The sequence below is a fragment of the Carica papaya genome, chromosome 9, assembly GCF_054855325.1.
Source record: "Carica papaya isolate Zhongbai chromosome 9, ASM5485532v1, whole genome shotgun sequence".
Classification (NCBI taxonomy): domain Eukaryota; kingdom Viridiplantae; phylum Streptophyta; class Magnoliopsida; order Brassicales; family Caricaceae; genus Carica; species Carica papaya.
This window is the reverse complement of record NC_142317.1, coordinates 34,478,069-34,494,050: the sequence shown is the minus strand read 5'-3', so window position 1 is coordinate 34,494,050 and position 15,982 is coordinate 34,478,069. Positions and strand designations below refer to the sequence as shown.

At 34.8% G+C, this 15,982-nt stretch overlaps 4 protein-coding genes and 1 long non-coding RNA gene across 10 annotated transcripts; 3 read left to right on the top strand and 2 right to left on the bottom strand.

Annotated features, from left to right (window-relative positions):
• Positions 1-248: 248 nt before the first annotated feature.
• On the bottom strand, positions 249-3,601 carry LOC110807620 (transmembrane protein (DUF616)). Of its 4 annotated transcripts, none has more exons than XM_088211691.1 (4): positions 3,244-3,594; positions 2,930-3,116; positions 2,253-2,813; positions 249-849 (listed from the first exon to the last, which is right to left on the bottom strand). In XM_088211691.1, the coding sequence occupies exons 1-4, from the start codon at positions 3,307-3,309 to the stop codon at positions 494-496; spliced, it is 1,170 nt and encodes a 389-aa protein (XP_088067817.1). In that variant the 5' UTR covers positions 3,310-3,594; the 3' UTR covers positions 249-493. The 4 variants fall into 4 exon arrangements, with proteins under 4 accessions (XP_088067817.1, XP_088067816.1, XP_021888478.2 ...); XM_088211690.1 differs by having other exon boundaries at positions 2,930-3,136; positions 3,244-3,590; XM_022032786.2 differs by having other exon boundaries at positions 249-846; positions 2,930-3,136; positions 3,244-3,581.
• A 413-nt stretch (positions 3,602-4,014) lies between these two features.
• On the bottom strand, positions 4,015-5,777 carry LOC110807621 (uncharacterized). 2 transcript variants are annotated; one of them, XM_088211896.1, is made up of 4 exons: positions 5,448-5,777; positions 5,210-5,356; positions 4,678-4,755; positions 4,015-4,329 (listed from the first exon to the last, which is right to left on the bottom strand). In XM_088211896.1, exons 1-4 carry the CDS (start codon positions 5,760-5,762, stop codon positions 4,090-4,092), a joined length of 780 nt encoding a protein of 259 aa, XP_088068022.1. In that variant the 5' UTR covers positions 5,763-5,777; the 3' UTR covers positions 4,015-4,089. The 2 variants fall into 2 exon arrangements, with proteins under 2 accessions (XP_088068022.1, XP_021888480.2); XM_022032788.2 differs by having other exon boundaries at positions 4,015-4,311.
• Positions 5,263-5,910, top strand: LOC148240298 (uncharacterized). Its single transcript, XR_015816534.1, has 2 exons — positions 5,263-5,402; positions 5,484-5,910. It is a non-coding gene; the product is annotated as an uncharacterized LOC148240298 (long non-coding RNA).
• A 739-nt stretch (positions 5,911-6,649) lies between these two features.
• LOC110807592 (uncharacterized) lies at positions 6,650-9,322 on the top strand. Its single transcript, XM_022032762.2, has 4 exons — positions 6,650-7,291; positions 7,449-7,589; positions 7,694-7,777; positions 7,953-9,322. Exons 1-4 carry the CDS (start codon positions 6,758-6,760, stop codon positions 8,055-8,057), a joined length of 864 nt encoding a protein of 287 aa, XP_021888454.1. The 5' UTR covers positions 6,650-6,757; the 3' UTR covers positions 8,058-9,322.
• Positions 8,492-14,885, top strand: LOC110807591 (pentatricopeptide (PPR) repeat-containing protein). 2 transcript variants are annotated; one of them, XM_022032761.2, is made up of 3 exons: positions 8,492-9,322; positions 12,341-12,768; positions 12,820-14,885. In XM_022032761.2, exons 2-3 carry the CDS (start codon positions 12,345-12,347, stop codon positions 13,815-13,817), a joined length of 1,422 nt encoding a protein of 473 aa, XP_021888453.1. In that variant the 5' UTR covers positions 8,492-9,322; positions 12,341-12,344; the 3' UTR covers positions 13,818-14,885. The 2 variants fall into 2 exon arrangements, with proteins under 2 accessions (XP_021888453.1, XP_021888452.1); XM_022032760.2 differs by having other exon boundaries at positions 12,341-14,885.
• Positions 14,886-15,982: the final 1,097 nt, after the last annotated feature.

The window sequence follows — 15,982 nt, the reverse complement described above, 5'->3', positions numbered from 1 at the left end:
AGTATTACCTTCTTTTCTATATGATATGGGTAATTATTTTGTAAAAATGTTAAAAAAAGGATATTAAGGTTTTGTTTTGTGGAGGAAAAGAATTAGGTTGAGGTCGACACAAATGGAGGAGTTTAAATGAAAAGAAAAGAGGAGAAGAGAGGAAAAGAAGATCAGCTCAGATCAAACATGCGTAAGCTAGGCCAAACAGTAATCAACCCAAAAGGGAGCGATTTGAGAACATTTTGGAAATCTGGACGTAATTGAAGACAAGTTTATTAGGGTTTTGATGGTCTACAGAATATACAACACACACATATATATATATATATATACTGTTTTTCTAATCCTAAATATCCCTCTGAATAATGCCAATGCAGCTTACATAAGAAATATAAAGTACAAATCCTGTCCCACCCAAAGAATATGATGAAATAAACAAATGTGGCCTACCCAAGCTGTTCACTTCTGTCAACTTTTCCTGTGGAAGTCAAAAGAGAGAATCTCAACCAGGGGATTCATCGTCCCACATCTCTGAAAGATAAGAATTGCAGCTGCTACTACGACAAGTGTTGTTAAGTAACAAATGATTGAACGTTCTTTTACTGGTCTTTGATTTTCTGACAGTACTGTCGCCCGTAAACCTTTTGAGGTTGTGCCTGTACTCAACTGCGATCTGCTCAAACACCTCAACCTCGAACATGTTTATCTTCAGCTTTGGCTTCATCTTGTCCCTCACAAATGCAAAGGCAAGTTGATCTCTTGGGTTAAATGCCTCCAATTCATTGAACATAAGGCAGGAAAATAGATTGCTGGCCACTCCATGCCTCCTCAAGATCATAGCACTATCCGGTACATCTGCTAAAATCCACACAGCCAACCACTGAAGGAAAATGAAAAGCTATAACGATTGTTTAACACATCAAGCGCACAAGTGTGTACATGTACATATCATTCTATGCATACGTATGTAGCTTAGCAGCTTTTAATGCAAATTAAAGAAGTTTTCTTGGTATGCATCTTTAATTGGAATATTCTAGTTAGGGGATAGTTAAAGCCATGGGTTTTAAATAGTTGAGCACCACATGCAGCAGAGAGTAGATGATTCTTAACAATTTCCAAAACTTAATAAAAATGTTATATTTGAAAATGTAATAAAAAATTTAATTGTGCATGTATGGTTAGACATCACAATGTTTTTAAAAGGGTATATGTGTAGTTGTCTATATGACATGGCCGCCTGCCTTTAGGACCACCGCTGATTTTCTCTGTCCTGTTGCTTCTTTATTAATTTTTTCTTTTGGTGACCAGCAATTGGCAATTTTGATGGGAGGTGGTAGGTCTATTCTCACCATATATATGCATATAACAGACAGATCATTGACAGTAAGGAAGAAAAGAAGAAGTTTCATCACATTGTCCTTGTGAGTCATTAAGAAAAGCCATACTGGCAACTATATATGTATGGTACACTAGGTGAACAAAAGAGCTAGACCAACACCTACTTTAATTTCTTTTATATTATCATATTTAGTATTGAGCATCTGAATAAGAATCAACTAGAGAAAACAATATTGCTATTAATCACACAGCTAAAAGATTTAAGCAATAAATAAAGATGTATTGGACATAAACAGGAATGATAATTCAATGTCTTCAATATTTTAACATAATAATCTTACTGTGGTTACATATTGTTTTAAAAGATATACTATATGGGGATTTTACAGATTCTCAAAGTTGCTAGTTCCCTTTTTCACAAACTTCATGAGCAAGAAAGTAAACCCCTTTGGTTTCAAGGAAAAACAAAATAGATGCTATATTGAGTTCTTTACTTTTTTTTTTTTTTTTTTTTTAATTTTCTTTAGTTGGGTTTTCTTCCTTACCTAAATAGATTAGGAAATTCTTCTTTAGTTAAGTGATCAACCTACTTTCTTTACAACTTGAGATTTAAGCCATGAACAAACTCTTACTCTTTCTTGATAGAGATGACATAATTATTAAATTGATGTTTGCTGGTAGGATTTTGTTTGTTCTATTAAGCTTTTAGATTGCTAGTTCAACTATTTAACAGGGTATTAGAGCAGTAAATCTAGAATTTAAAAACCGAGATTGAAGGATTAGGGCAGTTAAAAGGATAAAACAAAATAAACTCTTTCTAAAAACACAATTTGGACAAAAAATTTATCCATAAATTTTGATCATGTACTTATCAGATCATGCAACACCAAGTAGAGCAAAAATATGCGAATATAACAGACTACCTGTGGGATAAGGGAGCTTCTTATGACTCCACGGCTGCAAGCCTTGATCACAATATGTCTCCATTTGGGTTATCAAGCCATCAACATCTAGCCACTTCTTCCATCTTGCAGTTGCCATAGCTTCTTCCATAGTGTGCATATAGAATGGATGTTTGGATATAGCCATGTCCACATTCTCAGACACAACAAGAGAATGAATAAGCAACAAAGGATCCACCACCAGCTGCAGTTTGGCGTCTACCCAAATGCTGAATTTGGAATTTGGGAAAAGCCTGTGGACTAAGTACTTAGGAATCACACCATTCATGGCTGGATTCTCATACAAATTATGACTTGCAACCTTAACAACTCTCCATGCGCCTACTTTATATTCAATTGATTTCCTTGAAATTAAGTGGTGGTAATGAATTTGTTTAAGGGTTGTGTCATCAACAAACATGAAGAAACATACATTGTCTAGAGTGTGAGATCCGAGCCCTTTTGGCTGTCGAATTTTGTCATGATCATTGAAGATTGCGGATACGACCACAACTCCTTTGCAGTTTTCCATGGCGATTCGATCTAATTGCCGCACGGACAGAAGCAGAAAGAAATAATTAGCGAAAATGGGTTTACGATTTAATTTGAAGTGCAAATATTTTCGACCAACGTTACTTACTAAATTGGTAATTGCTCACCCGAATTGGTAATTGGAAAGTCTTTGAAGAATCCACAGGGAAGTATCTCGTTTGTCCTTGAATGATCAAAATAAGAAATTCTCGTCGGAGTAGAGAAATTCCCACCAAAACTCTTACCCCGGCCTTGCTTATAACTCAAAACCGATGAGGAAGAAACCGATGAATTCTTACACATATCCTGGACCTCCTTGAACGCCATTAAATAATCTGATTAGAAGAAACAAAATAACAACGAATAGTATAAGCATTAAAGGAAAAAGAAGAATTGCCACTGAATAAATTCTTTTTAAAAAAAAAGTGAGAAGAGAAGAAACCTGAGAAGAAGACAGGGGAGGAACAAGAAGAGCGATGAGTGGGGAGAGCATACTTGTGTTCGCCATAAGAGGGAGGGTAGGAGAAGAGAGGGATGAGAATTGGGTCCCGAGGGGATGATCTGAAGAAGCATTTGTTTTGAGAGAGGGAAGTGTAGAGAGCTAGAAAGATGGTAGTGAAGAGGCAGAGCAGAGAAACGCAGAGTAGCTTGGATTGGAAGAGGAGAGGTGGTGTTGTCGTTACAATTCCCATTCCCATTCCCATTTTGTGTTCTCTTTCTAAATGTATTCCTTGGAATTGGTGCCATTCACTTTCCATGATATAACGTACAATATGATTCTAAATAAATATATATATATATATATATATTATATATGTGTATATTTTGCTGCACGAAATTTTATCCGTGAGACTTGGATCATTGCATCATAGGGATTTACTCTACTTCGTGTTCTTCAAGAAATATGTGATGTATTAATACTACCTATAAACATAATAAATATTGATTATACATACATATATATTAACCATAAATAAAAATTTATTCATTGACTCATTTAAATTAATAACTATATTATGAATATTGTCATCTACAATTTTTAATATTTATATTATGATTGTCACATTCCAAATTTTTCTTTATAAAAAAATAATATAATCTATTTCGCGTTCGAGCATATAAAAATTGTTATAAAACTAAAATTTGATGCTTATTTCATTTGTTAGAGTGTACCAATGAACATTTCAGTTTCCATCTATTTTGCACAATTGGAGAAGAAAAAGAAAAAGAGTTTCCAAATATTAGGTTTTGCCAAAGTAGCTAACAACATATACAAGTCGGAAAACGACTATCTATCACTGCGCAGCTTTGCCATTTCGATATCATCTTTGAGGACGCGAACTGCCTTCTCGAAGCGTTCAAAGTCGGATATATACAGGCTTTGAATATCACTATTGTCTTCTGATGAAACTGGTGGCCAGTGAAGACAACTCTGAATTTCTTTGTACTCCTCAAAGTATTCTCTGCCTTTCTTGTCTTCTCCGTCTTGAAGGATTATATGGATTATGGCCTGCCAATTTTTTTGTTTCTTTTATACAAGTCAGTAATTTATTACGTTAAATTCGTTGTATAAATCAAGCATAATTATAAGTTTCAAACATATTTTTTTTTAATATTCCGCAGATCATAATTCACGTTAAAATATATAATTCCGTATCATGAATCAAATATAAAAATTTATGTATTTGTGGGACATTATTTTCTCGTACTATAATATACTTTATAATATAATAATTTGTGTTTACGTGGTTTAATTAATGTTTAAGTAATTTTTACGACTACATTATAATATTTTGTTCGCTGAAATTTGTAGTTATGAATAGTATTAGCATACATACATAATGGCAGAACAAGAAGATGAAAGAGTTACCCTCACCTTGTATAGCGGGCGCCGAGCATCACTAATATTATTTTCTTGCAAGCACCTGCACTTTAAAGCCCCTGCATAGTCTCCCTATGCAGCCATATATATAATACTTTGTTAATTCACTGCCATACGATTGTCAAAAAGACGATTACAAAGATTCTGATTGATTAGAAATTTAAGTTGGTTTTTCTCTAATTTAATCAAATTAATTAACCACGTAAGTTTTGACAAAATTTCTGCAAGTAGCTGGAGGTTAAGGAGAAAACTATTGGTTCAAAGTTGAAAAATGACGAAGAATCTTCATATGTATGTATGTATGTATGTATACAGTGGCGGACAGATATATATTGTATGATTGTAATAATTGAAATTCTTGTTGGTGCCTTGCATGCTATCTTTTTATGATTATAGGGTACTTTCGGAGCATGCATATGAGATATGATTATTGCAATGGGCAGTAGCTGTAAGAATTACACGAATGACATCGTTGTGTAATTATTAATTAATTGAATGGTGAGTAAAGGGAGAGTAAGAAGACGACTTTGTAGATCAACATTTCTGCGAGCAACATTTCGATCTCGTAGGCTTCGTGTGGTTTCTTTTGCATTTCAGGATCCTTGAGTGCATTCCTTAGTATCTCAACGGCTTCACCTTCTTTTCCACTCAGCTCTAGCCTCGCAGCAATCTCCTATTTAATGCATAATATTTCATGTTATGTATGTAGGTATATATATGTATGTATTCATGTAAGGGGGTTTATTGAAAATAATTGACTTAACCTGAAGAGATTTAACATCCGGCGTTTCCATTTCCAGTAAAGCTTTCAACTCTTTCTCAGCATCAGTGGAGGAAGTTTCAGAAGCACGGTAAGTTTGATAGTCGATTAATCTCCGCACTGCTAATTTTCCTCCGTGGAGAGCTCCCATGGACACAGACCTACCGAGAGCATTAGCCTTGTGTTTTCTTTTCCCAGCGTACCGACTTGCATAAGCCATTCCGACATAAATGCCGGCCAAGATGACAATGGGAGTCGCAGTCACCGCCAAGGCTCCATATTTTGACTTCATGCTGAACTTATTAGAGAATTTCGCCATTTGGGTTTCGTAAACTCTTGATAGAGGAACATTACCAGAAAATATATACGTATATATAAATTTATAATTGTCTGTTGCTTTTCTTTTCGGGCAGAATTTATTCTCATCTTCTGATAACATCACCCTAATGATAGCATATTCTTATTCAGATGATTCTTGTTTGTTGGGTAAAGAAACTTGACCACTAACGTAAGTATTTTGAAGGATTCCAAGGAAAAAGATTTGCATTTCCCAGGTCATATACTACATATTCTACTTGCTTTAACATTTCGACACATTCGATTTTGCAGGACTGTAAACTGGAGCTAGAAGTCTAACTAATTTAAAAATGATTCCAAAATATGTATGTTAACTAAAATCACGCGATTAACATATAATTTATAAAATAATTTTGTAATTATTTTATCAAAATCATTTTATTTATTATCACATATAATCATAGTACAACAAATTGTATGTAATTTTTACGGCATAAATACCTCTTATAAAAATTTAAATTTTTGAAGAAAAATTAATAAAAAATTTCTTATTCTTCTTTACATAAGTATAACCTTTTGTTGAGTGAGAGAGAGAGAGAGAGTGCATATATTTTCTAACCGGATCGGATTCTATCATGAGTAAATTTAATTATGTAAGTAATATTATTATTAATAATACTTTACTTATAAATTAAAATATTATTGTTTAAATTTAAGTGATACTTAAATTTTATGAATTTATTCACTGCAAATTAAAAATCAAATATAAATTAAAAAATTAAAAAATCTTTTTTTTTTTTTATATTTTTTTGTTTTGATCTTTGAATGTTTTTTAATTTCTAAAAAAAAAAGGAAAGGAATAACATAATTAGCAATTCAGTAGCCTTGCCAGCATAATTTCACTACTTTTGTCTGAAGAAACTGGACGATGCTTTACTTCAACCCCAGAACTTCCCACATTAACATTAAATTCAATGTTTGTAGGAAGCACAAGAAAATAGTCTTGTTCCTAAGTTAATGGAATCTGCATTTCACTTCTGCTGTAGTCCCCAATCCACAACATCGCTAATTCGTATCCCTTCCTCGATGATCACTCAAAGGAACCCCGTACTCGGTTTCAGATACAACGCTTCTTCGCAATCACATTCAGGCAGTTACAAACTCCGGCATGATCCTTACCACGTTTACTATCGAACTCCACATGCTGTGGACAGGTCTTTGGGACCTGAAATGGACGAAAAAGGTGACGATAGAATGGTCGCAAAGCACTCTGTGAGGGCGTCCGTGGTTTTAGCTTGTGCCCTAAGCATCATCGGGTGGAGCTCCAACGTGATGAAACCGATGGCAATAGCTGGTCCTAAGCAGCTTTATCAGAAAGCTCCTCCGGCTATGTATTCGACCATATTGTTTCCTATTGGAGGGAAGGCTGCCCTTAAATCGTTGTTGGATGTGAGTGCTTGTTTGGCTTCTGATCAAAATGTTTTTCCAAGGGGTTTTAATTTGGACCAGCTGCCTTCTTCCCCTTCAAAGGAAGATGTTGATGTCATTAAGGTTTTCATCTCTGCTAACTCTGATCTCTATTGTTTGTTTCAATTACTATTACGTGTTTTTTTTCTTTTAATAATTTAATCTGCTTCTGCCTAATTTTATTCACGTTTAAACAAAAAAAAATGGAATGATGTTAACAAGTAATAACATGAGTTTGTAGATGGAGGCAGTGAGGCTGGTGAAAATGGGAAAGCCAGAAGATGGGCTTGAACTGTTGTACAAGGCTTGCAACAAGTATAAAAATGACTCTGAGCCTGCATATAATGTGGAGATGGCACTAGTTGAAATTCTTATATGTCAGGTGTACATACTTACATGCATACATATGTACATGTATACACTAACACATTATTATAATTTCTCAAGTGTAAGTTTTATTATCATAGCAAGCTTTTCTATTTTCAGGGAAAGTACAAAGAAGCCTCAGAATGTAGATGCCTCCAAGATGACTACGGCCATAGTTCTGACGTTCGCTTGTATCTTTACAGGGTCCGTTTACATTTTATAAAGCTGTTTCAGTTTATGGATTTATATTAATAATCAAAAAGAAAATTAAGGAATTGAAGAAGAATTATAATTTTAGTAAACTGATTATAGGGAATATATCTGTAAATAGATAATTTAACTTTTAAAAATATTGACTTTATACATTGCATTACCGCAGGCCATTATATACACCATGCTGGACAGAGATGAAGAAGCAAAGAAATGGTGGAAAGAATTCAGAAAGACTATTGGAGAAGGAATTAACCCTGCAGATTTCGAATAATAAATATGCACTTTATATCATAACTAAAGAAAAAAGTTTGTTTATTTTTGTAAAATTTTAATTTTACTGATACTTTTTCAAACTATTTATAAATAATATACAATTAGGAGGAATATCTATTAAAAGTTTTTAGTTATGTTGTAAAATTTTAAAAGTTTTTTTTTAACTTGAAAAATGAATAATCTAACAATAAACCATTGCGTCTTATATTCCTAAACAAAAGTATGTAGAATACTTGGTTGAATTTGTGAATTGAAGCATGGTTTCGTTAGGTGATAAGAGTAAAGGAGGAATTTTGAGTTTGATATCCATGAAATAAGGTGGCTTACTTCGTTGTTTTAAACTCAACCCAGCTTTAAGATATTCTTTTATACTCAAAAGGGTATAAGTATAACGACCACAATGGCACTCAAAATAGATTCAGCACCTAGGAATATGAGGACAAGAGTTCTAAGGCAAAGATTCAATGTATGTGCCCTCTTCTGCCATAACAGTCGATGTATCTGAGTTTGAGTGAGTGAGTGATAAAGCAAAGATGAAACGATGAGGGGTATAGAGAGAGAGAAGAAGAAGAAGAAGAAGCAGAGGAGACTCAAAATTAAAAAAAAAAAATGGGTTTTTTTTTCTTTTGCAGAGAATGACGAGACAGGAAGATGAGGAGAGAGAGAGAGAGAGAGAGAGAGAGAGAGAGAGAAGAAAGAGGAAGATGGAGATAAAGAGGCAGGAGAAAACCGAAATTAAAAAAAAAAAAATTAGGTTTTTGTATAAACTGCATCATTTATTTTTTGCCAAACACGAAACACACAATAGTTTTTAATTTTATTTCATAAAAAACTAAATAGTTTTTAGGTAAACGCTTTTACTTTCAAAATCTACGGCACAAGTTACAACTACCCCAAACACCTATGGAAGAAGAAAAAGAGGGTCCTGGTTCGAGATTAAAAAAAATTTGAGGGAACGAGAGAAGAAAAAGGGTTAGTTTAGGTTTCAATAGGTGGCTGGTTTTTGGAAGAGTTTTTGAGATGGGAAAAGGAGAGAGGGGTATAATCGGGTTTGGGGAAGCCAGGGCCAGAGAATGAGCCGGAGAAACAGAAAGAGAGCAATCAAGGGGGCTCGTTCTGCGTTTCAGGCGAAGCAGAGAAAGAAAAAAAATTTATGTAGCTGAGAAGAAACAAGTCTGGGATTGTGAGATTAAGGAGAAACCGAGATGGAACAAGGGAGAAAAGAGAAAGGAGGAGCTTGAATACTATTTTTCCCAAGTCAAGGTATATTCTATGTTCTTCCAAGTTCTTTTTTCATGATGTTATTACCGAATGTTCGTTACGAGAATGATTTGATGTGATGCTTGGGAATGTGATCAAAGTGCTCTTACTGTGTGACCTTGTCAGAGGCTCACTGATTGATGAATTGCTTATGCTTTTCTTTTTCCTTCTCTTCTACTCTAAATGCTCTTTAATTCGAATTATGAATGACTTACTGCCTTGGTTCCCAAGATGGAATAGATTTAGATAATTGCATATACATTGCTTCCCACGGTTTGTTAGTTTGCTGGCTTACAGGGGTAAGCCTGTTTATTCCTTCCTTTTACCTACTGCCAGCAGGCATTCTCATAAACTCCTCTGTTGCTGGTACTTGTCTTAGCTCCTAAACTGAAAGCATCCTCTTTTAAACACTCATTTGAGCTTTAGCAAGCCTTGCATCCCTATGGTTATCATTTAATTAATTGTTGGTTGGGCTAAAAAAGGGTTAGTGATTGCCATACTCCTGCTTGTTTCTTCTTTATGCTAGTGGTTTTTGTTGGATTAAAAAAATGACATGATCAGCTTGGTCTTTCTTTGTTTTCCTCTTCTTCCTTACTGTTTGGGCATCTCTTTATATTTTTAGCTTAATTTTTTTCACACGGAGCACATATTCATAAAGATTGCATTGAGGAAGAAAACATAAAAAGGCAACAAAAAAGAAATTGCTCGACGAGAAGACCTCTATTACATGATGTAAACGACAAGAATGACCATTAGGGTTCACCCTTTTTGCCTCAAGGAAAATTTGGAAATTGACCATGGAAATAATTCCATAAGATTTTCATTTTTATACTACTTTATCTTTTTTGCTTTCTGTTTTCTTTCCTATTTTTTGTTTTTTCCTTTCCTCATTCTCATGCAATTTGTAAAGTATTTATATTATTAATGAAGTACATGTACAATACACTTGATGGGTTAGTCTACATCGAACTATAAGTGCCTCACTCCTCTGTACCTTGTGGCATCTTGGATCTATCTCTGATTTGGAATTATGCTTAATTTTTACTGTCTGATCTCGCTTCCAAAAGGATCGGTAGTGACTCCTATTGAAACTGAAAATTAGATGTCATTTTTGTTAGTTTTAAGGTGTTTGTAGATGAAGATTTAGAGAAGATTTTGTTAGGTTTAGGGTGTTTGTATAAGGAGAAGAACATTTGGAAATGAAAAAGAGTTTTATCTGGTATTATTGCTTAAGAGAAAGGTTGAGGATGACAAGTTTAAGAATATCCTAAAAATTTTGAAGTATTAATTTCTTTTTTATTTAATTTCGTAGCATAGATATTATTAGTTTAAAAAAAATAAAAAAAATTGAAATTATCGATATGATCATACCACAGCAACTCCATATGTGCAAATAAATGCCACATCATCTGCCACACATGCTAAAATTAATGTGTATATTAGTCCACTTCTCCATTCAAATAAGGGCATCTTCCTTACAAATCTTGGACCTAATTGAATGTAGAATTTGTACAAAGGCTGAGTTAAACAATTTTTTTGGATAGTTTGGAGGTGGTTTTGGGCTTTGAGCCAACATGTACTATGTACACTTAGAGTAAATGTGTTCTTTATTTTTTTTTTTGACAGATCTTTCTAAAGTTAAATATGAGATTCTATTGAATTGAATGTAGGAATATTTCACCAGAAAACTTCTAAGCTAAAATTAATGTGTATAATGGTCCACTTCTCCATCCAAATAAGGGCGTCTTCTTACAAATCTTGAGTCTAATTGAATGTAGAATTTGCACAAAGGCTGAGTTAAACATTTTTTTGGATAGTTCGGAGGTGGTTTTCGGCTTTGAGCCAATATATACTATATACACTTACAGTATATGTGTTCTTTATTATTATTTTTTTCTGATAGATCTTTCTAAAGTTAAATATGAGATTCTATTGAATCGAATGTAGGAATATTTCACAAGAAAACTTCTAAGCTTATTATATTTATATCTAGTGCTAGTACTGCATTTTGGTCAAATTAGGGGTACTTAAAATTTTCGAAGTCCTTTACTTCTGGGCTTCATGGCCATCTTCCACCATAGTAGGACCCGCACAATGGAGGGTTCAGGAGTTTTGGAACAATAAAAACAGGTATAGGAAAAAGGAATCTGACAACTCATTGTCGGAGTGGAGTCGTTATATGTTAAGTACTTTCTGATTAGACTAGCAAGCTATGATCCACCGACAATGCCCCACTAGTTTGATACTGCAGCACTGTTTCATCGAGATTAGGAAATACAGATTTTACACATCCATAGAAAAGGAAATAGGTGTGTGGATCATCTGGCTAGCTGGGCATACCAATGCCCCCTTGGTATACCATATGACTGGAGTTGGTGATAGATGATCTGTATCTATAATTCTATCTTGACACTTGTTACACATGGTCCTCATTGACAGTCATTGGTAAGCTTGTAATTTCCCCTCAAGTATTTAAAGAAAAAACATCATATCAAATACCTTCGGAATACGGGAATTCAAGGAAGACTCTATGAAAGGTGAGAAAGCATCTTTTATATTTCTTTTTTGCTCCTTTCCTTTTGGTTATATTTTGGGATGTGTTTAACCCACTCCCAATTAGGACTTGTCAATATTAGTTTTCTTTTATTTTTGGGCAATTGCAGTAAGAGATAAATGCGCAAACTAGACATTCTTTGGGCTATTAAATGTTTCCCAGGATCAGTTAAAATTGTTTAGGCATTATGAAAAGAAAAATAAAGGTTTAGGATGCAGAATAGGTATGTAACATCTTGTCCCATTCTAATTTTCTGAACCTTTTCTCTGTTCATTGACCAATGCATTATGGTGTCTAATTGGAACGATATTTTTTCATTACTTTTGTGGTTTCTAAAATGACCACTTGAGCTATTGAATATTTTCTGTCTGATTGGCCAGGTAACCAAATTTTACTCTGCCATAACTTTGCTGATCTAGTAGCTTTCTTTAATTGCATTATAAATGTGATTACTTTTCTCATTGCAGAAAAATGGCATTGAAGAAGAAGAGTCTCCTTAAACCACTCTCGAAACTTCCAAAATCATCATCACTACCATCACTCCCTCCTCTCCCAAACCCACCAGATACCCAAGAACTCCCACTCCCGGTCTCCACTCTCTCCCCGTCTTCTCACTATACCCAACTTGTCACCTTCCTCAAATCGCAGCTAAGTGACCACCATCCCCTGAGCCCACAAACTCTGCTCCACTTCTTCAAGTCTAAGCTCCACCACCACCCTCTTTTTACCCACTATGACTTCCACGTTTTCACATGGGCAGCCTCCATCGACTCCTTCCATCATGATCACTCCACTTTCTTTTGGATGGCTCGATCTCTTGCCTCCTCTTACCGCTTCTCGGACCTCCAGTCCCTCCTTGCTTTCATCGCCGCCAACCCTTGCCCCTGTTCCCAAGGTATCTTCTCTTGCCCCCAACTTGAAACCATTTTTCTCTTTGTGATCAAAGCTTATAGCAGGCTGGGGAAGATGGAGGATGCTCTGTGTGCATTTCAAACTATGATGAGGTTGATTGATGGGAGGCCTAGTGTTGTTGTTTATAACATTGTGATTAATGGATATGTGAGATGCGGAGACAATGATAAGGCAGTAAGCTTTTACGAGAGGATGGTGAGAGACAAGGTTACGCCTGATGTTTTCACATTTAATAGTTTAATTAATAGTTATTGCAGGAGTTCTAAGTTTCATTTGGCTTTGGATTTGTTTAGGGAGATGAAGGAAAGAGGCTGTAGTCCCAATGTGGTTAGTTTTAACACACTGATTAGAGGGTTTTTCCGAGAAAAGAAATTTCAAAAAGGGATTCAGATGGCTTATGAGATGATCGAGTTGAGGTGTGAGTTTTCAAGTGTGACGTGTGAGATTTTGGTCGGTGGACTTTGTAGCGAAGGTCGGGTTTCGGAGGCCTGTGAGTTGGTGATTGACTTTTCCATGAAGGGAGCTTTGCCTGCTGGGTTTGATTATTCTGGGCTTGTGGGTAAGCTTTGTGGTAATGGGAATGCAGCTAAAGCATTACAAGTAGTGGATGAGTTGTGGAGAGGAGGAAATGCTCCAAGTTTGATTGCCTGTACTACTTTGGTTGAAGGTTTGAGGAAGGATCAAAGAAGAGGAGAAGCATTCAAATTGATGGAGAAGATGCTTAAAGAGGGTATGGTTCCTGATAGTGTTACTTTTAGTTGTCTTCTTCAAGACCTTTGTGATGCTGTGAGAACAACAGATGCAAATATGTTGAGGTTATTGGCCTCAAGCAAGGGTTTGGAAACAGATGCTGTAATGTATAACATTTTGGTAGCTGGGTATACAAGGGAGGCCCGAAGGAAGGAGGGAGAAATTTTGGTGGATGAGATGTTGGACAGGGGTTTTATACCTGATCTTGCCACATATAATAGGTTGATGAATGGTTTGGCAGGAATGCCTTTACATAGGCGATCTAGTGCTATCAACAGGTGATCATGTCATGCTTTCTGGTGTACTTGTTGATATGTGCTAAAGGCATCTTCAACCAAATGACAAAAGTAGCATCGTCCTTATGATAGACTTTATTTATGCTATTTCTGGACTAGATTGGTGTTCAGGAGAGGTGTAGTTTTCACATGGAAATGAGGTGTAGTGTTATCTTGATTATAGAGTTCATACCAAATGACAAAAGTGGGAAGTACTGCCTTCAGTGGCTGACTTGATAGATGCTACTTCTAAAGTGGAACAGCGTTTGCAGGTTTGATGTTTATACTTTTCCACATGCTCCTCTCAATGTACGGTAACAATAATTAATTATCAAGCATTCATCTTTTAGTTGAAGCAGAAAGACTTTTGAGTTGAGCAATAGCTAAAGTACCAGACCACGGTGCCGGGTAATATTGCGTATACATTTATATTTTGGATAAGGGAATCTAATTTTATCAGTTATACAGTTGATACCACATGTTATCACTTCACCGGATAAGTCCAGGCTCAAACAGGTAATATCATTTAAGATGCAGAGGAGCATGTTCTAGCACCCAGAATTTAGATTCACCATATCAATGACTGCAATTCATCCAAACCCTTCAAAATGCATTTAGATTATTCATCATCAAATCGGTTATATGTCCTCAGATGTGGGAAGTTGAAACTGATAAGGTGGCAGAAGACTAGAAAAGATGCTCCGCTTGCGCTCTGAATACCATAATATGGTGGATAAAGAGCTAAACCATCCTTTCTTGTCTTAAGCTTGGATTAGAGTTTTAAAGGAATCTCAGTTAAGCCGTTCGTTGTCTTTGTCTGCTGGGTTCACTTCTTTTGGATTGGGGAATCTTGAACTCACTTTAGAATCGAAGATATTGACTTCAGTGCTAATGTAATGGGTTTATCCACTCCATTTCTAAGTGGGCTTCTAAATATAACATTTGCGGCTCCAGTCCCAAACTCTATGATGCAACATTATACTTTCAATATATATGTTATATAGCACAAGTACCTTTGTAAATTCTAAGTATATTAATTTATTCTTCACAATGCATTTACAATATTACTGTCAAATGATTGTCAAATATCTATAAAAAATAAAATAATATAATATTTTTGAATTAATATAATTATTCTTAAGCTAAAATAATGGTTTTGGTTCTTATATTATTAATTTTTATTTAAATTAATCATTGTTTTAATTAATTTTTTTAAAAAATTGATTTAATTAATTTTTGTTATCAACTATTATCAACGTTAAGTTTGGTACTAGATGTCGAAGATGACAATACACGATATTTTTTTTATTGATCGTCTATAAGTAAATATTACGTCAGACGTCGTATGAAATTTGACGTGATATTTAAAAGAAGTTAGATGTGAGACCGACTTCAAGTTAAATTGATCCATAAATTTAAGCAAAAGTTTTACGATACCCCTTTTCTCCCTTGTATCGTCTTCTTCTTACAATTCACGCAACCCCATTAGAGGGAGAGAGTGGTGATTCTTTTAAGTAGCTCACCATCCTTCTTTGTCCAAAAACCAACCCCTAGCCTACTACTTTCTCTGTCCAGAAGCCTCCCTCCCACCACTTGCCCCTCTCCCTTCTTGCTTCAAATATTAGTTCCAGCTTGGTATTGTTGTAATGAAATCTCAAAAGCTTCGTTAGGTCTCGAGCCTTACTACGCAGCTCATCTTCTTTTCGTGTTTTCTTCATCATCAAATATGAAATATTAAAAGATAATTTAAATAACTAATAGATTTTGTAAAAATACTTAGTTACTTAGAAATTCTAATAGACATCAAACTTATAAAAGTTATATAATAATTTTAATTACTTTGGAGGGTTCCGAGACCTTTAACGAATTAACCAGAAAGTTGTGATGAGTAGACAATTTTGAGATACATCTTCTCTTTGGCCACCAAACAAGTATTATATCAATCACATTAGTAAACTTTTCTTGAGTTGGGATAAAATTCAGGAGACGACCAAAAGAGAAAAAAAAAAGTGTCTTAACATGTTTTGAAACGCCGCAAAAATTCATATTTTTTAAAGTAAAAACTAAAATTTCAAAGAACAATGCATTTCATAAACATATAACTACGAAATTCTAGAAAATTTGAACAAATAGGACACATAACATCAATATAGGAATATACTTTCTTTTACG